Genomic DNA, 27921 nt, shown 5'->3' on the forward strand with positions numbered 1-27921 from the left:
GATGAATTTTATAATATTTTATGGTAGGTACGAGGTACCTACCTATTACAAAAAATATAATATGTGTCTTTTTTGTTACTGTTAAATTGTATTTCGTTTATTCTTTTAGTTGAAGTTACTACTAGATAGTGAAGTTCGACAATAAGTGTTAATTCCCATGAGTTGAGTAAAATATGTCAAATAATATTATTTATTTTAATATTAAGCTTAAAAAAAATAACAATCTTAAAATTTAATAATATATGACAATTTTATTTAAAATTAAGACAATATTAAATCTTTATAAGGTACTTACCTATTAATTATAATATTGTCTAAAAGTAAGCCAATGGTATGTTATACTGCAGTAACGTTTATTTCATTGCTTAATTTATAAATTATTACTTAAAGTAAACTTGAAAAACCTTCCATAAAACTTGCAGTAGTTAGAATATTAAGTATTGAATAATTATTAATGATATTATAATATCGTACAAATTACATTAATTTTGCACTTAAAAATAAATAATTCAATATTTAATTCTTCTAAATAATTAAACTATTTCGAAAATCGTAAGACATATCCCATATAGATGTAAGCTAACTGGAACCTAAATGTGTACACAATAAGTGTGTAAATGACGAACTCTGACATTGTTGTTGTTACCATACCACAGAGACTTAAACTGACTGTCCTGTGAAAAACTTTGAGGAAATATATTTAAAAAACTTTTTGTAGCTATCCCAGCATCGAAATACAAGGTTTATCGAATAAATAAAAATGTGGTGTAGTGTCATTTGTTGGCTTATGAATTACTGTCGCAGTATAACATTTTGTCTTCATTGTCATTTATTTTTTTGTATCCAATCGTGCACGTAATAGTTTAATCATGTATAGTGTATACTGTACCTATAAGGATTAGTAATTGAGTTAGGTTTTTTTGGTGGGTTATGGACTTTTATGCGTCAAATCCGTTGAAAAACAGTGTACATGTATAATATTTGAAATGTATAACTTATAAAGTACCTATAACATATTTATACAGATACATTAATCATGATATTGAAACTTTTGTTTCGAACGTGTGATATCGTACAATAATACTCTAGAATCTAGAATCCAAGATTAAGATAGTTAAATTATTTATTTTATGACACTTAGTTACATCCAGTATTTAAAAATAGTAACAATCCACATACTTAGTCATGTTTGATGACTTATTAGTGGCTGATATTAAGCGGAATGTGTTTACATTAGTTCATACTTAAATGGCTATCTTATGATATCTGAAAAAATGTTGATATAGTTCCTATAATTTTGATATGAATTTGAATACTAAATTATTTAAAATGTTTAAATCAAATCAAAGTAAATTAATTAAAATGATTTATATAATTTCTAAAAAAGTCTAATTGGAAATAATTTATAGGATATAAAATGAGCATCTAAATATAATAGTTGGGTAAAAAATGTACTTATATTATAATATTATAGATAGGTTTATTTTATCAAACAGAAATACTAACGCAGGTTGAACTAGTTTTTGCAAAAAAAAATCGCATTTACCTACAAAATATATAATAATTTAATATATTTTTACAAGTTGTTATTAACGTAAATTTAAATATAGCTGGCACATACAATTTTTTAAATAATTTAAATTTGGTAATAATTTTGGCACGTGACATGAGGAGATTTTCCTCTGACCTAACCAAACGTTGCAGAGGGCATAATACCTTGAATAATATGTTACATAGTATAGACATTTTGACGGAATCTCGTAAGTTTATTCCCGCCATTAAAATTTAGAACTGGCCATTTGGGGAACTATTTGGTGAACTACCGTATCCCATATTTATCCAACTTTCAGAAAATTACGTAATTCAACGTTATTGATGTATACGTCACGTCCTAAATGTTGCTACAAAGTTTCAATCAGATTACGTGCTAGTTTAACTAGTTAAATATTTCGTTTTTAGTGGTAGTTTAATTCAACCATTATAATTATTTATTGTTGTTAAATATTATTAAATACAAATTTATGTCTAAGTATAATTTAAATAATAATTTATTTGAACATATGTGTGTTTTATTCATGATAAGTACATATAAAGAATATACACATTATGATAATTACAAAATAATTAACTAAAGTATTGGCAATATGCCAATATTCATATTTTAACTTAAAAATCAAAGTGAACTATCTATGACGATTTGCATTGAAAAACTACTCATAAAAACTCTGTGTAGCTTATATTTTTAAGAAACATAATTTTAAAATTAGATCCATAAATCAAAGACATAAATCATAGAATAAACCATCCACAACTATTTCATTGTAAACAAAATACAATCAATTTAATATGCATAGGTAATTAAATAATTATGTTTTAAAAATATGCGTTTTTAATTTGGTTGAAGTATGTAATATTTTCGGATATTGATTCGGAAATATTAATTAGCATATAAAAACTACTAGCCAAGCAGATCGATGCATATTAAATCGAATTTAACTTTTGTACAAATGTTAAATCTATAGTTTTATTTTCATAACTGCAGAGCTCATTGATTCAATTTTTAATATTATGGTGTTATATTATAATTGATATGAACGTAATTTAACATTTAAATACATTCAATTTTAGTGTATTTTATACTATTGAAAATAGAAAATATAGGGTTCTATCATTTCTCCGTGAACCGTAACTTACACAAGAAGAAACGTCATATTGAAAGTCCATGAATAATTTAAATTACCAACCTCCTTAATCCGATGCATAATTAGTAGCATTTAAACATTCAAGTTGCCGAGATTTCTACACTATGTTCTATAGATTAAAGTATTACCCCAGTTGTATCTATAGTAAAGTATTTGCAATAAATATACATAAGCCTATAAAATTAAGCTTTATATATAATTGGGATCATTTTTAAGTATTTTTTTAGTTTAAAATATTATAAATTATTGGTAATGTAAGATATTCATTTTTGAAAATATTCTTTGTTGCATATACTTATACAGTATTATTACATGTATATTAAATCCTTTGATATTACCTAATTTAAATATAGGTTATAACTTATGACTTTTTGGTATTATTCTAAACTTGATATAATAGTAAAAATAATGTTCCTCAAATTGTATTATTACTTTGGTGCTTAGATATATATTACAGTATTAAATAAATAATAAAATAATAGTGTTAAATCTTTTGTCATTTTTACATAACTATGATATATTATAAGTAATTATATTGCAAAGTTAATAAGCGAATTTACGCATTGTATTTGTTTTGGTTGCATATTTTGTAGCTTGTTAATGAAAAAAGTATGAAGAAGATTTAAGGAGTAATAATTAAAATATATGGTTGCCTACATTCATTTTCATGATGATAAATTCAGTTGAATAGGTTAGGTTTTAACAAAAAAGAAAAAGAAAAAATTGATTATTTAAGTACCTATTTATATTTCAAATATTTGGTATCTATGAACGAAATAATTGTTTACTTGCAATTATTTATTTAAAAAAATAATGTATCTTATATAAAAATTGAATAATTTGTCTACTAATGTAAACAAAACTATATTTAATGCAATAACATAAATACTACATTATCTGTGTGTATAAAATGATAAAATAATATCTTTAACTTTGCCATGCATTATAAGATAACTGGAGTAGTAGGTAGGTATCTATGATAGTGAAATGCATTTGAGTATAAATGCCATCATGTGAAAATAATATACTATGAATTAAAAAACCTTCCCTAACATAAAATAATTATAAATTTAGATTTAATGGTATTTGTTTTCAATTAAAATATATTATAATTATACATAGGTACAAGATTCAATGTTGCTGATGATTGAGGATTTTTCAGAAAGGGTTTCGTATTTTCATCGATGTTGTTTAATTATTCAAAGCTGTGTAAAAGATATTTAAATAATAATACGATTAATTAGATAATAATTATTTTATAATTAGAGGAAAATGAATTAAATTACTAACAAATTTGCAAATATTGCAAATTAAAAACATTCTTCAATCTAAAAAAAGGTATAAATTTATAAATTTGCAGGTTGGTTTTGCGGCTATATAGGTATATGTGTATACTATACCTGAAAGCAATTATTTTAGTTATTGATGATAAACTGACAAGACTAAAAAAATGATTATTACCATATGTAAAAAGATAACTATTGATTAAAATATATACAGCATATTATTTTATCAATGGTACAATATAATTCTGTATATACATAGAATGTAATACCATATTATATTTCCTTAAAACTGATTTTACTTAAATTCGATGTTTATACTTGTATTATTATTGTAGTGAATTGCTACTTTTATACATTTTTAACTTTTTTGTTATTTAAAAATATTTGAAATAGACAATTTGTAGAATTAATTTTTCTGACAATTTAGAACTTAAATGATTAATTCTAGTTTGTGGCAATATTGTATGATAGAGATATTTAGTATAAAATTGTGGACAAAATTAATTATATACTGAACTATTTGCTGATAAAGTGATACAGTATTACACCAAATAACTGTTGGAAAAAAATGTGATTTATGTACTTTAATTTTACATTAAAAAAAATCAAGAAAAAATTGCTGATTGGTGAACTCAAATAGATTAAAATAACACGAATACTGTACAAAACAGTAATCATTTGAAAAAAATAATTGTAATAAAAATAATCCAGATTGAATATTATATTACCTATTTATAATTAATAGTACCTACTCCTACATCATTATGTATTTATGTGTATACATATTATACAACATGTCTTTAACCAGACGTTAATTACTGAGGTCGTGAGCTGCACAGCTGTTTTCCGATAATATATATTAGCAGTATTCTATAGTTAGGTGTATTTTGTTTAAAATAGTTTAGTGTGTTGACATCTGCGCTTGGTGGAAAAAATAATATTGATTAATATTTATATTGAACGCTGCTGCAGGATCACGATAGATGGGACAAACCCTGACGCCCTGACACGTAGTAGACATCCATATTATGGGATTAGTCTAACCTTGTTTTTGGTGCATTGAACCTGAGTACTAATTAAAATAACTATTGTATTACTGTTTATATTAAATAATAACAGTTGGTAATAAGTATCACAACATTATAATTTATATTATATATTGGTCTTGTACCGTAAATTACATCTCTAAAAGCAAAAACAATAACACGAAAGGCTACATAGCGTGTTGCGATCCGTGACGTTTAATCAATCGGTAAGACACAATTTAGAAAAGTGTGATATCGTCGGTAGGAGAGGAGTTGGGTAGGTGACCGAATTTGACAGGGGACACACTAGTGCAACCGAATTGCTAACCTAACCTAACCTAAACGGACGAGGAAGGTCGCTGAGTGGTCGATCGTGGCTGTGAAGATACCTGTTATGTAGATAGGCTACTAGGGTTAATATCGTTCACGTTGAACTTGAATCGGGAAAGCTCGGGAAAGAGGTTGAAGGTCCCTCTTATTTAAAAAAAAATTATTTATGCTTTCCCTTTTTAATTAAATCCTAATGAATTTAAATATTCAGATAATATGCACATTTTTACCACGCTATTGAATCCTCCTATTTTTCTCAATTCAATTACTGCTTATGTCTATTATATATGAAGTAATAACAGAATATTATTTAGGTAATACATTATTATAGCACTTAATCCATACGTGTGTACTCAGAAAATTAAATGAACGAAATTCACGTGTTGGAGATTATATACTATATTTATATTATACAAGTATACGGTGGCAACAAATCAGCTATACTTCACCGGCACACCCCATTAAAATTGATTTTTTTTTAAACCCGGGTATTTTGAGGTTTTAAAAATGATGGCGCAAAACAAAAATTAGAGAAAAGTAAGTTTTTGAATTATCGCCCGTGTGAGAAAATATCTACGAAAATAATGTCTTCTCACCGAAAAACCAAATATTCAAGTTTCAGAGTTTTAAATCTAAGTACCTATTTCTACGTTTCAAAAATGGTGATGCAAAACAACTACCCGGAGACCTGGCTCGTATAATTTAAATCGAAGTTATCCCTCTACACATTATACATAATGAAAAACCACCTTAGGTTGGTGACAGGGTAAAAACAATTATTTTCAACCTCACCTAGGACCTTCAACCTGGTCACTTGCGCTCTAAAAAATATCGTATAAGTGTAACACCGCCATAGTAACAGCGATCGCATTTAGAGCACCGCTGCCATCTCGTCGAAATTCTAACTGTGTTAGGTAATAACTTTTTCGATACTAATTTTTGCATATTTATTTAGGTATTAATTAGCACAAATAAAGTTATTGATTATAAAAAGAAAACATTCCTTAGATGTTTGATGAAGTAGATTTAAGCCTTAGTTCGTGCCGAATTCGGATCCCCCGACTATAATCCTCGCGGTTTTATCCTATTTCACTATTTAGTTATGTGTGTATATAAATATTATGTATATATATTATATATTATGTGTACCTAAGTTACCAATAAGCTTATGTGTATTTATAGCAGCTGTGCCGCATAGATGCTAGTGGCTAGACAAGCGCGACCGCGTCAAAATTAACTATACTGCAGATAAAGCGATATCGTTTTACTCAACCCCAGAGCAACATCAATAATAATTACACAAGAGAGTTCGGAAACAACGCTAGAAAAATAAGGGAATATAGTTATATTAAATAAGAATATTCTCCCGGAGTGCGGATATGATATTGTGTCTTATCGATTTCGGATCAGCAAGGGCTTTTTTTAGCGGTTGGTAAATGCGTATATGTGTTTAAGTGATATTTTTTTAGCATCGTTCAAAAGCCTCTAGAAAGTGGCGGACTTAAAGTATCTGACGTTCTTCATTATGGATTTATAATAATATAGGAGAAAATAAAACATAATACATCATTGCAAGAGAGAATGAAAGTTTTCTAGGAAGATTGGGGTTTGGCTTTTTATTTATTTTTTGTTAATAATATGATAAAGTTTAATGACCATCTATGTTCAACTAAACATACACAATTTTAGAAACCAATGTAGCGAGTACTAAAATTTAAGATTGAAATTATTGTACATAGTATACTTCAAAATCCATCATTATTACTATATTATACCCGGCAGTGAAGAATGATATGTTTTTTCCTCGAAATATTTTTATATACTCTTACTGTTTTATAACTCATTTATGGTACTACCATTTAGTAGAAGAAAGTTCTTCTCTCTATAAATTATTATAATACAGTTATATATACGAATATAGCTTTTTCTTTTTGATCATTCATATTATAACAACATTTATGTTGAAATAAATATTAAATCCATAAAAACTATAAGATAAGTTTTCTATATGAGTTTTATTCTTACCAATATAAGTATTTTAATAGAGTCATGTTTGAGTAAATTTTTAGAACAATTGTAATAACTTAATGTGAAATATGAATAGGTAATATATAAATAAAATATAAATATAAATCTGTGTTTATAGCATACACCTTAACTCTACAGAAAAACTGGTGAATTTAAAGTACCCAGTTTTTTGTATAGTATGATAAATTTGAAAATAAAACAAGCTTACATTAAATACATACTTTATATGTGAAGTAAGTGGTTATTATATTTAGATGACCCACTTTAAAAGGGTGAGCCATTGTGATAACAATTTTATTTTAATGAAGATCAATTTACACAAAATCACATTTTGCGTTCATAGCTGGTAATATTGTTACCATAAGGATTTGGTTAAAAAAAATAAAAATAAAATTTAAAAGAGCTTAAAATGTATCTTATTAATTTTTAAGAAAAAACGTGAGAAAATATCGTGATAAATCCAATAGTAAGGTTGAAAATAAATTATACATTTTACTATCATTTTAAAAACAATATTATTTAATTAAATATAACATTTAGGTATATTTAAAAATGTAATATAACTCATTATTTTTGGTCAACAACTTTTAAAAATTGCAAAACCTTAATGAACAAAGAATTATTATTTCTCGGAACTGTTGTTGTTTGACTGTAAATATAACAAACAACTTACAATATACAATAAATCGTATATTGTGCTGAAACTTTGACAATATTCAAATTTATTTAAACTTTGGAATTATTTTTGAAATAATTAAAGGTCTAAAATTTAAACAAAAGCAATATAATGTACCTCTTGCATTTTTTATCTTTCTTCTAAAGTTCTAACTAATAATCAGAAGTTTTATTAGCAAGCAAATTTAAGTATTCGTTGTTTGTTCGTGTTTCTTATCATATAATAGATTAAACTTGATAGTTAGTTTTTGGTCTTATAGTACATTTGAATGTTTAATATTATACACCACACAGTATTATTTGCGAACTAAATCGTGCTCTGTTTGGTTTCAAACTTGCTCTAAACTTTCGATTTTTGAAATATTTAAACATTATTAAACACTTTTTAGGGATTTATCTTGAAAGGTTTCATGATAGGTTTTTATGTCAGTTTAGTTAAAAATTAAGTGGGGTTTTAGAGCAACAAGTTTCACATTATTTTACGATTTGGGTTGTATGGTGACGTGTTTTCGTTTCAAGTAAATATTATATTCCAGGTAAATATTATCGTTAAAACACTTAACGAATTGATCCATTGGCTTTATGCAAGTTTGTTGTCAACAAAATTTTGTTGTATCAGGAAAATAAAGATTTCATGAGTGCGCTTTTAAAATATTTCTGCTCTAATTGTTGCCCGTGTATTTAAAATAAAAGAGAAACACCGGGAAGGTCAGTCTAGTGTATGTCTGTTTAGTTGTGTAGTGTATAATAGGTGGGTTTCAAGTTTACCTCTTTATTGAGTGAGTATCGTTTCCGGTGTGTTTGTAGGCTTTATTCCTAAGGATATTTTATAATTTATTATTGCATTCGTAGTACGGTTTATTAAACTATGTTTGCCAAAAACATCGCATTTTATTATATTTATTAGCTTAAAAGTCAATAATCGAGTACCGTAAGTCGTGGGTAGGTTAGGTTACCGTGAATAGGTCCATGCTTTCATGGTATACATATCTTAAATTAGTCCAAATATTTTGGAAAATTTATTTGTATATAGAAAAATAATAATGTGCGTAATGGAAAAAGGTTTCAAACCCACGTGATTAATGTTTTTTTAATTACAAAATAATAACTAAAATCGTTAAAGGATAAATCGTTATTTTATACGTTTAAATATTCAATGTCGTCAATATTTTAACTTAAAATGCTCATAATTAATGTATGTGGCTAAAGCCGTAAACTTTTTTTTTTAATTCCTGTAAAAAACTTACGAAGAATCTTGAGTTAAATTATCATGCTTTTGATTTTCAAGTACGAAATAGTTTGCAAAATTTTCAAGATTTTGATGAAATTCTTAAAAATTTGAATTTAGTTACGTACTTCAATTTACCTTACACTTGCGTTAACCGATAATTTTTGTGTGCATATTTTTGGCGTGTAAATTTAGATACTAATTATTTATACACAGTTAATGTAATATTATTTTTGTTATAAAAAAATGTATACGTTTCTAAATTCTAAAATCCTATACTTCTGATTATCAAATAATAACATTGTAATCATTTTTGATGGATTAAAAAACTAATCGATTCAGTTTAAAATTAAATTAAATAACACATCATTTATTTAAAAAGGTGCGCCGTTTTTAAGCTACTTATATTTTATACAACTTACGCATATTCTAATTTATCTGAGGTACCTATCCAATCACTAAAATGGATAAAACAATATCATAGAATATCACAAGAGGTTTTGTTTTTCAAAAGCATTGTATTAAAGTTACTGAACACGTTCAATATTTTAAGCAATTCAAAATTTAGACGTAGCGTTGAATAGGAAAAAAATACCACTTTATTCGTTATTTGAATTTTCACAGCAATTCCCTGTATTTCTCTAAAATAAACAACCTGTGTGAAAATTGAAGTATGAAGCTGAATGTCTGAATAACTAGGTAGGTAGGTAGGTATTCTATTCTTTCCGCTTGCGGTGCTACATCAATCAAAGACAGGCGGGCACCATATTATAGACTCCAGGGACACCCCAGATATGTGACGGGTTTTATTACATTTTTATTTCATTTATATTATTTTCTCTCTCCTCCAAACTAACAAGTGTGACATATAAATGTAACACGAATCGGATGTATACAAACATTATTATTTATATTTTTTATGATATGTATACGGAAAATAGCAATAAATGCATATCAATAAATAAATCATAAATCACCGTATTACACTACGATCGATTGTTTGTAATAATAAAAGAGAGTGTAGTCACAGCAGCTGTACAATTGTGTATATCTGGTTATGATTGTTATGAGTCGTTCGTACTGCAGTGGCACGCGTCGTTCACATGCACGCAGAACTGGACAGCTTAGTAATAATCTTTTATTCTGAAATTTTCTCCAGGGTACTTTACACAGTTTGTAAATCGATTTCAAACTATGTGGAAATTCTAACTTATGTAGTGAAAAATCTTATTTATTTACGAACTTTCAAAACTATATAATATCGCATGTAATAATTGAGCGCAATAAACTTTACCCGAAACTAGACGGAGAATATTATATTTTAGTTTCTTAAAATTATGAATTCTTATGATAATAATAATATGTTGAACCTGTTTAAACTACACTTATTTATACCGAAATTCGGTAAAATAGGAATATCGTAATATTAATGAGTTCGATGTGATCTATACTGTGTCGAAATAATATTTAGTGACGGGCATCGCCCATTACCGCAAAATTGTGCAAAACACGCATAGAACAAAACCACACACAGATTTTAAAATACCGAATATCCGATTACCGCACACACATTTTAGTGTACCAAAGATTCTATAGGAGACAACGGGGCAGTGGTACGAATAAAAAGACTTATGGCCATCCTATTATATACATCTACTATATAGATGCTTTTTTTAATTGTTTTGGCGTAACACGTTTATTTTTGATGTTATGGAATTTGAATTTAATTCTATGTTACATTTTTATGTTTCAATTTGTATTGGTTTTAATAAATTTAGGTGCGGTATTAGAGCCTAAAAGCCTCAAGCGCTCAAGGTTATATATTTTTATAAATCTGTGCGGTATATCATACTATATTTTGTGTGTGGTATTGGTCCATGTTATGCGGTAATGGAAAGCGCCGCCGTTTGTTACACACAGGGTATATTGCAGCCATTTATTTCTTTCTTAATATCAAGTGTGTCGCATGATAACATTATACATATTTTTCAATTTTTGTTTCGACATTTTTAACGTAGGTATCACATATTTATGCCGAAACATAATCACCGGTGTTAAAAACAACTAAACGGGAATATCTTATACGATGAATATTATCGATATTATAATGGATTTGATAATGGTTTAAGCATACCTCCGTAGTGGGTACGCCGTAATAATAATTCGCGATTCACTCCAGTGATTTAAAAATATAATATATTATAATTTATAATGTCCGGATGAGCTGATGTAAATTTTTTTTTTTTTTGCTGTTTTGGTAATCCAATTTCCCTTTTGGTCCTCGCACACATTTATTACAATGTCTTTCAATAATATTCTGATTTTATAATTAACTTTTTTTTTCGTTCTGACAGGAAAATGAAGTCAACGTTCGCGGCGCTGATGACGGCGCTGACGCTGTTGCCGTTCGTCTTATCGCAAAGGTACATAATAATAATGTATTATATAAAATTTAGAATATACTTACCTTTTTCTTAGCTAGCTATACGTCCTGCAGTAAACGCCGCCATTCGTGCGTCTCGTCGGAAATCGATTTTCGCACGACTCGCGATAATGACATTACGCGTCACGTCGTCGCCCGTCGATTATTTTATAATAATAATAATAATAATAATAATAATAATAATAATCATTATACGAAAAACCGTGACCCGCGTTTTAATTAATCGATTTTGTTTTTTCGATTTTCTCGTCTACCGCGAATTCGTCGCTTGCACAGCAACCACGTTTACGTTTCGGTGATCCATGGCCACGACCAAGGTTCACTGTTGCCTAGGACCATGGACAGGGCGATGCCGCCGTCGGTGCGGGTGCTGTACGCCGAAATGCCGGCCAACAGGTTCAGCACGGGCGCCCTGGAAGCAGTGCTCGACCTGTGGGCGAACAAGACGATCGTCGCGTGTCTGCTGCTCATACCCGAACCGGTTGGCTCGATGCCCGCGTTGACAGCGACCAGCTACAGGATACCCGTACTCTGGCTCCCTTCGGTGCAGCGAGTGGACCAGGTGAGTTTGTGTTTATTTATCGCGTTGTATATAATAATATATAAAACCTATAAAGACGAATATTAATTGGACGGCGAGGTAAAAAAAGGGTATAAGTTAATTTTTATAAATAAACAATAAATTACGTTTATTTTGTAGTTAATTCTACGCCGGGTCGACTGGCGACACTTTCATTTGGCTACCTGCTCATCGTCTTTATAACTCGTTCAATTCATTTTGGCCATTGGCGACTGTTACGTACGTTTTCCCACAACTATATAAGATTGAAAAACGTTCACAATTTGTTATGCGATACCAACTTAAATGTTAAATGCAGCTAATATAAAACAAGATTTAAACATTGTCCATCAAACTTAAAAGATATTTATTATAATGAATTATTATTAAATGTAATGGTTATTTCATCATGATGTTTATTACTTACTACCTAATTATTATTTATTAGGTATGAATGACTAGAAATTGGTTATTTTCATATTACGTTGTCGGGAGTGGCTACACTGTTTTTTATAAATATATTTCGGTATTTCATTACCTGTGACGTCAGCCGAAGGCCAAGAAGAACAGGTTGAGTTATGATAATAATATTATAAATGGGATTTCTAACCAAATTTCAGTGTCACCAGTTGACCCCGGCGGCGTAAAGTTATCTAATATCGTCCGAATATTGTCGGTACTCGGGATGCCGCGTCCGGTCGAAACGGCTGTTCGTGGTGCAGCTTATTTCGGGAAGTTGATCGGCGAATGTGATACGAATAATACGCGTGACGAATTTTTAATTTGAAGAAACTTTTATTTGTTTTCTCGGAACGCGGCGCAAGTAACGCGGAGAAATAATATTATATTATCACAGAAGATTTCGCTCGTATAGATATGATTTACTGTACCGATATTACCTATATAGGTACCACGGGTGGTGAACCTTTTTCGGGTCATGCACTCATACCAAACATTTTTAATCAAAATTTAAAAATACTTCCACGTGCCACTAGTACATGAATTTATATCTATAAATATATTTATTTTTTAGTGCTGATCAAAGTTAGGAGGCGGGGTGAGATCTTTTAAAAATCGTGAACAACCAATAACCATACGGTATATATAAGAACATTTTATATTATCTCGTTTATAGTTGGATCTACATCTATATGTCTATCATTATATTTTCAATCTGACTTTCGTTTTTGTTTTTCATTACTCAATAGATCGTTTTTAAATACTATATAACCTAATTATAACCTAACCTATAGGTGTACTACTTCGTTAGTTTTAATGAAACACAAGCAGTACTAACTACTAATTTCATACGTCTAACTTATTCTTATTTTTTGATTTGATCGTATCTACCGCGGAAAATAAATTATCATCAACTTAATGCAAATATTAAGAGTATGGAATATGACACTTTTAAAATTTAAAAATATGTCTGGAAGTGAGTTCCAATTTTTCAACATTTGAAAATTAGCAACTAATAACTATATTCTTATTATCATTATTTAGAAATTATTTTTCATTGAATGTTAAAAATTTAACGATGAAATTCAAAAGTACTTGTGAGTGCAATTAAAATTTGGTCAACATGTGCCATATTTTGCCACTACCAGCACTTGGTTACCCCTCATAATATCCTGTGCTTCAGAATATCCCTCATTAAAAATATTTTTGTTAAAAATATCCCATATGTATAAAATCACCCCATTAATATTATCTCTTATTTCTTATAATCCCAATTATTAAATTTAATTGTATTTAATAAATTAATTTATTAAATCAAACTTATTATGAAATTAAATAAAATTAAAACATAAGTATATTTAAGTACTGAAAATCATATTATCATTAGTCATTACTCATTAGTCCAAGGCCCGGATAATTATGCAAAAATTGTTGTTAAATATGCACATATTTATGCACTCAACTAATTCAAAAATATGCAAAAAATTCTTTATTGCGTATTAAAAAAAAACTGAACATCTTAAAACAATTACAAAATATATAATCACGTGAAAAAATTACAATTTAAATATAAGTATAAGTCTGTTTACAAATGTGTACAAACTATTATACATTTATACCTATTGCTCAATTAAATAAATGCAAAATTAATAACAAAAAGTGTGATATTATTTTTATCACGAGTACCAACATGAAGTTCTGAAATTTGATTTTATTTTTAAAATTTAAAATTTCTACGATTGTCACGTAGCATAGATTTATATTTTGAAAAACTTCTTTCTACGTCTCAAGACCCGATATGTGCATACTTAAAACAAGAAATGTCTTCAGGTGTAAACTCTTCAATACCTTCATTGTTAAAGTTCTTACCATAGTAAAAAGCTACTTTAAGGCACGTACCCCAACGAGTAAGAACGGTATTTTTGGTAAACTTGAGTGGGCACATTTTTTTAAAAGTATTTACCCAAGCAGGTGCTTTTAAAATTATATTTTTTTTGTTAGAAATTAACAAGTTAACTTTTGAGACTTTATTTCTGATGCCTAAAAATTTAATTTTGAAGTACCTACAATAATAGCGTTGACATAGTAAATTAAATACAATTTTAATAAATGCGACCATGTGAAATAAACGTCAATATTAATGGGGATATTTCGAGAGTGCATTCAGCCAACTTTATTTTAAAAAAAATCAGTGATAAAATAATAATAAAATAACGAACATATATGTATAATTATGGTTGACATGATTTGTTCCCTGTAGTTGATTTAATATTTGCAATACCTTTGTATTCATAGTTAGTCCATGTTCTTGTTTGATTATTTTCCAGAAAATAGTAAATATCTACTTCAAAATTTTTGATCGATTTGACATGATTAATTATGATTTATTTGTGTGGGCTATAGATGTTTTCGAAATCTTTTTCGTAGAATGGTTTCTATACCTATCGTTATTCTTATCGTTTCAGAACTCATTCGAAACGCCAAACATGTTTCATACTATTATATAAAGTGGACAACCTTAATTGCCATTCTGCGAACATGTATTAATTTTATTTTGCAAACTTTTCTGTTGTACACCTTTTCTTCTGTAAACGTATTTTTTCCTACCAGAATATTTTGTTTAGCTGTTATTTTAAACGTATTCATTTAAATAATATTAATGTGGTCTTTATCATTTGTTTTGTTAAAGAAACATTACATTTGATCACACTATTGTGTAATAATTGATGTTCAAGTGTCCAATATCATGTATTTTTCACTATAATAATAACACAATAATTGATAATCAAAGTATATAGTTAAATTTATATAGAAGAAGTATTGTTTTTTTTAGTAGGCGTTTGATAATTGTATAGTAGAAATTAAAAAAGATATCAGCAATAAAATAAATTAATCCAATGTAAAACTGTATTGAACGAACGAAATAATTATGTTTTATAAAATTATATTCGATTGTTTGAACAGTTCTCACAAACTAAAAACAAACTTGCATGTTACATTTGTTTAATTATTAAGTCACATCCCACGAGAAGTAGGTACCATTTGTATCTTTTTCAATCAATTTAAGGTTTTTTTTTCTGAACTTTTGAATAACTTATTAGTTATTACTTGTTCAAAAAGTGTTGTTCGAGAAAGTTACAATTTACAACATACAATATTATACATCGCTTAGTGCGAAACCTTAAATTTCACTCGATATCTAAGAATTCTACAACATGTGATCCGATTTACCTAAATATTTTTATTTCAATATTTGAATACAGTATCCATATCGCTTTGCTGTTGATTGATTTCAGAAAACACTGTTATCTCAAAATTGTATTAATATCAAACCTTCAGACATAAAGTGTGGACTTGTCGTTGTAAGAAATGTTTCTGTTGTTTTTTTAGTGAAATACCTTCGATTTCAATACATTGAAATACATGATACAAACATTCACTATATCAATATTTATATTCTGAGAAATTATCTTTATTCATATAAATATTGTTCTTCATTGTTAGGTTAATATTTCGGCGTCATGGAGTTTTATTATAAACCACCCGTTGTGTATTTGTTCAAATCATTCCCCTCCTACGAGATTCTTTTTGAGTTCTTTTGTATTCTCAGTTCAGTTATAAATTTAAATTTAAAATGTATTACATTTTAATATTACATTTACATTTATCTCAAGATATTTAAATTCTATTAACTATTACGTATTTTCTAAAAGGTACTTTAGTCAAGACTCAAGTTATTTAGTATGCAAACATGACACAAGTATAGGTACTCGTAAAATACTGCAAACAACGATAATTTATAACTATCATTCAGAAGTACTACTCAAGCTTCTATTTATATGGAAATACTTAGTATGCTTATAAGTATGGGTAAACATTATATAGCAAGTGTCAGTTAGTTTAAATAATATACGAACATATCAATTTTTGGTGATATCTTTATAAAATCATAAAAACATAAAATATTTTATTCAAACTATTATTTTGAGGTGAATTAATTTACTCACCCATTCAAATATCTATGCAATTTAAATCAGGTGCTTTCGGTGCCTAAATTATTTATTTAATGATCTATTTGGTATTGGATTAGACTAATAATTATACATTGCAATTGTTTATCTTTCAATTTTTATAAAATAAATTAAATTATATAAATTTTATAAAATAATAAATTTCAATTGCATACAACAGCTGCAGACTAATAATTGTGTTAACGTTACTAACGAGTTGTGTCAAAAAATAAAATAGTAGTTACAGTATAATTAACCTCGGGCTTTAGTGAAAATAAAAATGTAGCTATAAAAATTTAATATGCGATAAAAGCTTTGTATTAAATTATAGCATTTGCTGTTTTTATCTAATATAATTAAATAGCATAGTTATGAACTTATGAATCCGAGGAAAAATGTTGTTTCCTAAATGAGAATAGTACAAAATATCTGACTTATCAGTCTATTACTTGTACAAATTATAATCTAAAATTTATTTTGTGGTTCATATTACCGTCTAGTCAATTATAATTTTCGGGTTTATATATTATGTTTATAATATTATAATATGTATATTTGTCATCCTAAATTATCATTTCATATATTTCATATAGTTAAAAGCTATAAGTAAATCAATATTTGTATCAGTACTATATGTATTGAATAATTTGCTCGACATGATGTTGACAATTATTGTATAATTTGATAGTTATTATGACTGTACATTCGGGTAATTGTTTTAATATGTATTGTGATAAAACGGTCATTGGACATGTTGTATAATGTGACGAAGGTTAAATTGAACATCGATTATCTAGGTGTTCGGAAACTACAAATATAGCATTGCATTTATTTTTACTGTTACGTCAGAGTAGATATTCGTGTAAATTGTATTTAGTTTAACCATAAATTAAATTAGACGAATATCCAAACATTTTGTGTTGCTATATTATATACTCTTAAAAAGCAATTTGTTCCTTATGAATCATTTTAGTGATTTATCAATTATTAGATTTATATCGTCGAATTTTTAAGAATTTAAGATCATAGTAAAACCATTAGTGACTTCCTCAAAGATGACAATACAATAATATGCTGAAGATACTTGATTGGACGTTTAGTTCCTTCGTGTGCTGCGTCCATTTATTGAGAAGACTTGTAGATAGCCGTAAAACGTCTACTGCCAAGTGTAATTGGACAAGGCAGTTGCAAGTTCACCGAGAATGACGACCGTTTTATTTCTAGTACTGCGAGACATATTTTTACATATATTTTAAAATGGTGGTTATGAATTGAGAGCTTATCTGATTGTTACATATTCAACAAGTCTACTTACTGTGGTTAATTTTTAAATTTTCTAATCATTCGAATGGATGGTAGAAGATAATTAAAAAAAGATAACAATAAATTGATCGTAATATAATGTGAAAAGACTGAAGAATAACTAGAAGAATAACAAAAAAAAAAAAAACATTTGTTAAATATTATATAAATGAGGTCCGCTACAAACTCAAAAATATAATATTATTATTGATGATTGATGAACTAATAATATTTTACGAGAACAAAAAAAAATCCTAAAAGCAAAGGACCCATCAGCTTTGGCCGTCTCTTGATGTTTACACGGGTTTTTCTCTTTGTCGTTGAACAACTCGTATAGCGGTATGGGGGATATACGTGTGATGTGTTGGTGTTTTAAAATAACTGTTTATTTATGTTATGTGGTGTACTATGTACATACAGGATGATTCACCAAGCATGTTCACCGCCATGTTTTACCCTACATTTTTCTAAAATATTTATATTGAGCATAATAGTTCTTAAAAATACAAAACTTATGTGATAAAAATCTAGTATTGATTATATTTAAAATTGTATATAAGTTATAAATATTGATGGATTCCTACACAATTATTAAAATTTCCATATCCCACTCAATATTTTTCAGAAGTATTATCCTTAGTACATATAGTTAAACGACTGAAGAACTAATTGTTAAAATTTTGATACGTTAAAAAATTCTCAACAATAATCCCCTAAATAACTCACAGTAGAGGGGGAGGGGGTTGTCATTTGAAAAAACAGAAATTTGTATCTCCACCAGACGCTTATTAAGTAGTACAAAGAAATCTCAAAAATTTTAAAATATTATGGTTTTTAAATATATTATTTAAAAATTCCAAACATCAGAATTTGAATAAATTTGTTTTTTGTTTTTTGTTGTGGGCATGCTTGGTGAATTACTCTGTATATGCATGTACACACTCGAGTCTAACTATAGAAGAGGTATATGCGTATTGCGTATACGCACTTACAATGTACACATTGTACACATGATATAAACACTATACTCGGGTATACCATACTACCCGTATGGAGCTGGAGCATTATAGTCGGTTTGACTTTTAGGCATTTGCGTTCGCTTGTGAATATAATATATATAATATGCTTATAGTATATCATCGTCCAAAATAATATAACCGTAAACACGTCGTCGCTCTTGGGATATAAACACTATTCTTGCAGTCAACTACGCCACCGGGACATTGACAAATAGACGAAAAAGAAGTTTTCCGGTTTCAAATGGCATAACTTATTATACGCACGACCCTCAACCACCTTCGCCACTCACCCTCGGGTGTCCGTTTTCATTTATCGCGTGAGGGCGTGGAAACATTCGTACTAGATGTACTCAAACTCACACGCTCTCGCATACTCAAGCACTCTCTTCCTCACACAGATGCACACCTCACCGGTGCCAAAAAGACATGACAACATTTTTCTTGCATGCTTGTGTGAAGTAAGATTCAGACGACCGTTTGTATACGTGTACCTACCTGTAATATGTACAAATATATATTAAGAAAAATGATAAAATGATGATAATTGCAAACAGATGCTACTTTGGACTATTAACACTGTTCAAATCAAAATTAATTTCAAGAATATTTATTTTAACATTGAAGAAAGTTTAGTTAGACCCATCGCACTGACCCATAAGTGTACGTGTCTTAGGCAACTGTTGTAGAAAAAATGAAAACATATTGGGTGCTTTTGAATGAAAAATATTGATGACAACTTGTGGCCTGAAAAAGAACGAAGAATTTTACATTAGGACAAACGAGGAGTCGGAAAGTCTATACGAAAAAACAATTATTACAGGAGCCATGACTTATGAAAAGCAGCAAGATAAGATGGGCCTGAAACGTATGGAGATGTGAGAGGATACTGGGCAACGTTGGTCAGATAGAATAAGAGATCTCAGTACAATTGGAGTATAGTGAACGCAGAAGAAATATCAATGGGCATAGTACAATGAGGAAATGTTGTTGATGAGACGATGGACCACAATCGTGTTTAATAAGCCCAAAAAGAAGAAGAAGAAGAAGATTTAATTGTGTAACGTAGTATTTGGGACGAGGACACGCGACTAGAAGAGGAAGTTGTGGCCATAAATCTAGGAAGAGAGGCTGAAACGCACACTGCATGACGTATACTCACACCACACACAACACACACACACACACACACACACACACACACAAACATGCGCTGCTGAGGCTTTATACACGTCGTGCATCGATAAGCCGCATAATCTTAAAACGTCCCCGAGGTACGCGTATCGCAGACGCCATCTACATCAGCTATCCTCCGCCTCCGCCGCGAGACCAATTCCCTGGGCACGATGATCCGGGAGTGCATAATAATATTACTGCTACTACAACGGCACAAAGTTAAACGAGAAACGACCGTCGACCGTGCGTCGGTCGTCGTGCGGTTTAGAACCGCGCGCGTGTGGTGTATTATTGTAATTCGCGTGCACCCGAGCTCGTGGATATAATATGTAATATATGTATCGAGGGTCCGGAATTGAATTCGCCAGGAAATTAATGGACCCGCTTGTTCTGTTCGCTTGTATACATGTACATACAGACACACAAGAACAAGATGGAGAGTAGTGGAGACGTGGTTTTTGGGGGTGATAGGAAATGTGCGTGTGGGGTTGTAGGTAGAGAGAAAGAGGTTCTCCACACTGCAATATTGTTTCTAACATCTGCAGTGTATATACGCACCCAAATCGCCTACCGACTATCTCCTTTTCATTATCTCTTTCTCTCTCTCTCTCTTTCTATGACACTATACATATATATATATATAATTGTGAGTGTGTATATCTACGTACGACTGTTAGCAATCGAAGAGTTTGAATAGCGAATAGTGAACAGCGAAGTGTCATCGATTATTGCACGGTATCCTAAACACGTATTTTAAAGTGTTGACGGTCAATCGACAAGCGATTCCGGCGGGGACGGTTGGTATTCGCCCTCAAGTTAAAAACAAAGGTGATTTCTTACTCCGAAAACAGGTTAACCTATTCTCTTCTCGATCGATTAGTATAAAACGAATATGTTTTCAATGAAACATTGAACTCGATTTTTCGATGATATAATAGTTTTTATTCATACATCATTATAACGATCCACACATTTTAGTGTGCAAAAACAAAAAACAGACCAAGTAGGTTAAACTGTTGAAATAAATAAGGAAAGAAATGCGACTGTGTGAGACACGCAAAGAGACGCGTAGGTAGATATTATTTTTTAAAATACCGACGCCTCGCTGTATGAAAAATCGAACGCAAACCTCTTCCACCGTGACCACGAATAATAATTATTCCCAGCTTGCTCGAATCTAATTTAACGAAGAAGCATTATAGCTACCAGCAACGATGGCGTGTGCGTACGCATGTCACACATTTCCGTTTAAATAAATAATAACAACGTGATTTATCGACTCATAAATAGCGAGGTATCATAATATATAGGTAGGTGTAATGTACCTGGGGGAAAATTATTTCACGTGCAACATTAATTTTCATTCAACGCAAAATGCAATAGGAAGTTGTGTATAATATAATATTATATAATATTACTACGTATACTATAAGGTGATAACCGCATGTGTTTACGAAACGTCTAACAAAATAAATAATTTACAGCACTTGTTATATAGGTGCATTTGTATAATACATAGGATGGCTGTATAATATAGTTGGGCATTTTTCTATTATTTTATTTTATTTTTCTAATAATGTTTTCGTCGATAACATTTGACACTATGTATTACATTTCGACCATTACTTGACACATGTTACGTAAGCTGACATCTTATTTATTCATGATCTCCTTAATAGAAATATTGATTGTCCTGATTTGTTAAGCAAGATCTGTATTTCTACTCATAATTATTCAATTAGAAACTCAAATTTATTTTCTGTACTAAAAATTTGTATTGATCCTTTTTTTCTCGAGAGTGTTTGCGTTATGTAACCTAATTTGAAATGATGTTGTTTTTCCTATGTCAAGTGAATGTATTTAGAAATTTAGAACGAAAGCTTTGTTTTTATTTTCAAACTATGACCATTTAATTACCTCTGACATGATATTATGTTCAGTGCCTACTTAATTTAAACCAAAGTTGTATATTGTATAAATTTTTTTCTGTTTTGGGCTATAGTTAAGATTATTATATAAATATATGTTTCCGTGTTAAAGTTCTAATCTCGTAAAAAAATTTAATAAATAAATAATATTTAGGCAAATCGAAATAGCTATAGAAATACTCATTTACGTACTATACCTAACTATACCTCCCATTTTACCTTCTGAGAGTATTTGATTGAATGTAAAGTGTGGAGAAATGTCGACACACTTGCACGATTTCAAATACGGCATTATGGCAGTATTGCGTGGAGCACCTAAATCGTCTACGCGTGAAGACAGCTGCAATAGATTGTAAATTGAGTTTAATTTACTAGAAATGGTATATAGGTAAGTTGAACTGTAGTAGGGAAGAAAATGGGCCAGAGAAAATGAAATAATAATCCATTTCGAATCGGAAAATAATCAAACGGATAGAAGTGGAGTGCATGAGATCTGAGAATTTTGTGCTGATAATAATATTATAATTAGATTTTTAAATGGAAAATCCGTCCGAGAAATATATAACCGATTTGGTCACTGAGATGATGATGTATCGTCGCATTTTAAAACTGTCATTTCATTTTAATACATTTCGATCATAATGAAAAAAAATGATTCAGCAAACCATGTGTCAAAGAAGAGAAAAGTTGTTCTAATTTGAAGATAGTTAATGTCAGAAGTATATAAGCAAGATATATATCTGGCTGAGCGAAATATTAAAGGATATGGAACGATTAAGACCTAGACGTATATTAGGCATATCTTAACACTCAAAGGCATTTCTTATTATAATATAAGTTATAACTGAACTACTAATAATTTGAATACGATGTTTCCATTAAATTGTATTATCGAGACATCTTAAGTAATATAAAAATTCAAGAATTTAAAAAAATTATTTTGAGTATATTTAATAATTTTAAAAAATCAAAATTTGAATGAATTCATTATTAAAGGAATAAAAGGGAGTTAAATTTTTGGTGAATCACCCTGTACATTATTATTTCCAGTTTTGTAAATTTGTTTGTTTGAGTAAGGAATATCACACGGACGACACCGTAAATGATAAGTACCGATAAATAATTGTATTTATATGTAACTTTCACAATAGAAGCCCAAACAATTTTAATGTCAAAATGTATTGTTTTTATCGAACTAAAATTACATATATTTTATGTTTATACGAACTAACTTTGTATTTGGTTTTCAAGCATTCATCTGTAAAACAATGTTTCTAAATATTAAAGTAAATAATACTATACATTATCTGTGCTTGTGAGTGCGTGTGTGTTTGTGTGTTTTGTGACTTGTATGTAACATATTATATTTGTTTGGGTAACAGTAACATGAAAAATATTGTAATAATATAATGAGATTTAATAATTTGACTATGATATTATGTTATTTCGTATTGTAATTTGTAAAATAACTGTTTCGATAAAAAAAAAAAAAACTGATGTTTAATCAAAAATTAATACTAAATTACATTTAAATTACAAATAACACAAGAAAATACTCAATTATATATAAATATATTGAACATCGGTTCATATAATAAATAAAACGATGATTTGATTCTATTCGGTTTACTGGCATGTAGAAATTCTCAAGAGATCGGTTTTCATTAATTTTATATTTAATCTAAAACTATTTACATCTACTAATTGATTTTACAGATAAAAAGGCGGTCAATTTATGATAGTAATATTCATAATTCTCAATTGTTATTTGATTATAACTTATTTTTCGAACATTTCCTCAACATTTATCATTGGTAGGCTAGTACCCAAAAGCCAGCCAATGACCTAACTGAATAAATGATTCGGAAAATATAAAATATTATACATAATTTGCATTTCCTGAGTATTAGTATCAATGTTCAATCTATTATTTTGGCTAAAGTTTCTATTATGTTAATACTTCAAGAAAAAAATAGAAATGATCGCAATTTCTATAATTTTGTTTAATTTGAATAGTTAAGATTATCTGAAATTGGATAATGTTTCTTTTCATTTTTTTAATGAAATTTAAAAGTTTTACTTCCTCTTTAAGTACGATATATATATATATATATATACATTCATACAAAATGTAATATTACAGTTTTAAGTTCAAGATAATTATTCTTTGATCATAGTTAAATTTAATCTATGGATTTTAATGAACAATACAACTAATTTACTAAATACTTATTAAGATGTTAGTGTATGTATTCATTTATCTCATAACAAATAATTTACCTTTAAAATTAAATTATAAATTTTAACCATTTCGTATAATTAGTTTGAAAAAAAATCCACCAAAGACAAAGTGGAAAAAATTTCAGAATACTTTTTTTAATTAATTTTAAATCAAATCAATGTTTTTTTTAAGTTCATTTATTTTATTAGGAATCATAAGTAATACCTAAAAACTTACCTCACAATATACACAGTAAGCTTTAAATAAAAAGAATATATCAATGACCTTTAGGTACCCACCTATTCATTATATTTGTATGCAAATATGCAATTGCAGTAAAGACTAGTAGTAAAGAATAGTTCCTAAAAGTCTTTGCTATGCAGTTTTCTTAGATAATACATTTAATCGGTTTATAGAGATAGCCAGTTAATTTTGTTGGTCCGCGATATATCATTTTATCCTAAACTTATGTCTGTATAATCAAATAATATACGATTGCCATTAAATTACTATATTTCGTTGATATTTATCAATAATAATATTACAATATTTCATTTTAATTTCTACTTATAATAATTATAATGGACCATACTAAGGTTCAGTTGTCATGATGATGTTAAAAAAATATAAATTATTTCTTATTCGTATTATCATAAATTATTTATTATTCACTATATGTTTGAATGGAACGAATTAGTGGGTTTAGTATTATTTATTATATTTCTGATTATTTGACGGTTTTATAAATGAGAACTTTTGAAAATCAAAAACATTATTAATTAAATATAAACTTAAATAAGGAGTTATATTAAATCGGATTAAATTCATAGTTTGAAAACAAAAAATAAATAAATAAATAGGATTTAACCCTTAACAAAGAATTGTATCGATTCTTTTTAAATGTGAGGTGAGTCGGTAAACCGTTAGTCTCGGTAGAAAAGTGATGAGAAATGTTTGAATATTTTGCATGTACATATAAGTATTATTATGTATTAGTGTATTAGTGTATTAAATTATGATAATCGATATTATACTGTTCCTTTATAGAGATAATTGCCACTGGCTTGGGAGTTTAGGATATCGAAGGAGAGAAGGAGTAATCTCATCGAAATTTAAACATAACATTGTTGCGTTTGGGTAATAATTAAGTGCATTCTGCAGGAATACCTTCAACAGATTCAGTGACCAATCAAGCCTGGAATATATTATTAGCAAATAATATTATGCACACGTTTACAATATCAGTTGTATAATATAACGATTTTTCATAACTGGAAACATACGGTCTGTTAATCAAATTTGTTGATAGTGTACTTACAAGTAAATGTGTGACGCAATTTTTCATTGCAATTATGTTCAAAAATTAATACCTTCAAATGTTGTTTTAAAACATAGAATTTAGTTCAATGCTGAATACTAATTTATGAACATATTATATTGCCATTTAATTAGTATCAAAGTGTTTCATACCAATAGTTAATTAATAATTACGCGAATTGTATGACTGTGGTGCAGTATAGCGTCTACATGCCCGTTATAATTATATCTAAAGCTTAAGTGTTCATAAGTAATAAACGATGGATAGTATGTTTCTAATAAAATATAGAATGAAACGGTGGTTATACGCTTATACGTCTTATTTATCGAAAGCTATTATAATATTGTTTTGATTCATGCATTACATTGATTATAATACAGTAATACTGCAGTTTTAAAATAAAATCAGGTTTACATAACTATATTCTGGTGTACAATTTCAATTTAAAATGTACTCAAAACAAAAAAAAACGTCGTTTGGCCCAAATAAAATAGTATAATTAATACATCAAAATAATAAATACTTTATTTTATCAAACGAACCGTCGCCAGCCCCGTGGTTTAATCAGGAAAAATTAGATTTCAAATTCTAATAGAATCCACTAGTCGCAATATAATCATGTTATGAGGTCATAGGAATAATAAATTGCTCGATTTCGTCCGATTACTTATGTCACCGGATGTTGTATTGTTACAGGAACGCTGGAACGAGATGGTGGTCAGGGTATCGATCACACCGTGGGAATTGTTTTCCGCTCTTAGGTCATTTCTGTTGCACACAGGATGGCATAAGTTTTACGTGTTGCATTCGATCACGATCGACTCAAGCGTCAAGACGATGCTGAGCATAGCTCCGTTGAGCTACACGTCGGTGCCCATATCTTCGGACTCGTCAGACCTTATGCTGTTCAGGTAAGCGAATCCATATAGTTATTACAGTAACTCTTTTATGATTTTTTTTAGAAGAGGTGTCACAAATATAATATATAACTATATAATAGTATATACTATATTATTAGGTAATTCAAATATAGTACGAGGCCGGGCTGATAAGTAATGCCTCTTATCTTATAGTTATTTTTAGATGTACGATAAAATTGTCATTTGTTGTCAATATAATAGTTTATGTCGTTGGTTTAGTGTGTGCGAAGACGCGATAGTGTAATTAGTAATTAGTAACTCGTAATTAGTAACTCAAATAGTTGATGTAATAAAAGAAATTGATCTTATAAACACCATCGGCCCACCAGGATTCGTAATTATATTTATACTAGGTATATCTGTAATAATACTTATGTGAATCGTAAATCAACATTAATGATATTAATTATTTTATATTTAGTTACAATATAATTTAAATATAACGCCTACCAGCGGAGAGGGGGTGCCATAGCCTTCCAAACACCCCGCTTGTCTTGTAATCTGTATGCGCCACTACATTATCAGTGTTTTTATAATAGTAATATTATTATTACCATGTAACCGCGATTGTAAATTCTATGTTCTTATTTTCTCACGCCCCCTGTCTGAATTTTTGTAAATAATTGTAATTATCAACCCGTTGTTTATTACCTTATTTTCATCTTTTCTATATTATTCTATTCTAATATCACTTGTGCTTATTGTAAACCTTAATTTACAGATTGTACAATTCTCTTGTTTAAAAAAAAAAAAAAAAAAAATGTTCTTATTGAACTCATTAGTTATAGTTCACTTCACAGGTTGAAATAAATGTAGGTAATGTTTAAACTTTAACGGTATAAAAATATATATCTACACATTATTTGAAAACATGTAAACAGTATAACAATGTCACATGCGTGTAATTCGGTTCGTTTGACTGCTTTGCATTGTAGAGAACACTAAAATGTACAAACTTCTATTACGGACATATTTATTATTACCAACTTTTTTTTATCGTTTTAACTTTCTAACTTAGTTTACAATGTTTGTATATTTTAATATCGCAACACTAACATTGACCAAATTTCACCAGAGTCCATCAATAGCAATTGTCAAAATAAAAACTTCAACAATTTTAGGCGTAGACTTAGATATCTCGTGTAATATTATGTATAAAATATTAAAATATGTATATTTTTAAAGCCAGTCAAAATAAATGTTCACGAATAATGACACAATTTATTTGTGTGCTTTTAAATATTAATTAAACTTAGGTAATAGATTCAAAAAAAAAATTAAACATGTATATATTA

At 28.8% G+C, this 27921-nt stretch overlaps 1 protein-coding gene across 1 annotated transcript in view; it reads left to right on the forward strand.

The window, feature by feature from the left end:
- Nucleotides 1-27921, forward strand: part of LOC111027946 — a 92934-nt gene that overhangs the window by 41001 nt on the left and 24012 nt on the right. The window contains exons 2-4 of the mRNA XM_022306456.1: nucleotides 11629-11697; nucleotides 11994-12279; nucleotides 26403-26617. Of these exons, the coding sequence (XP_022162148.1) occupies nucleotides 11633-11697; nucleotides 11994-12279; nucleotides 26403-26617 (566 nt within the window). The 5' untranslated portion in view covers nucleotides 11629-11632. The remainder of the gene's footprint in view (nucleotides 1-11628; nucleotides 11698-11993; nucleotides 12280-26402; nucleotides 26618-27921) is intronic.

Source organism: Myzus persicae, unplaced genomic scaffold (genome assembly GCF_001856785.1).
Source record: "Myzus persicae strain clone G006 unplaced genomic scaffold, MPER_G0061.0, whole genome shotgun sequence".
NCBI classification, from domain to species: Eukaryota; Metazoa; Arthropoda; class Insecta; order Hemiptera; family Aphididae; genus Myzus; species Myzus persicae.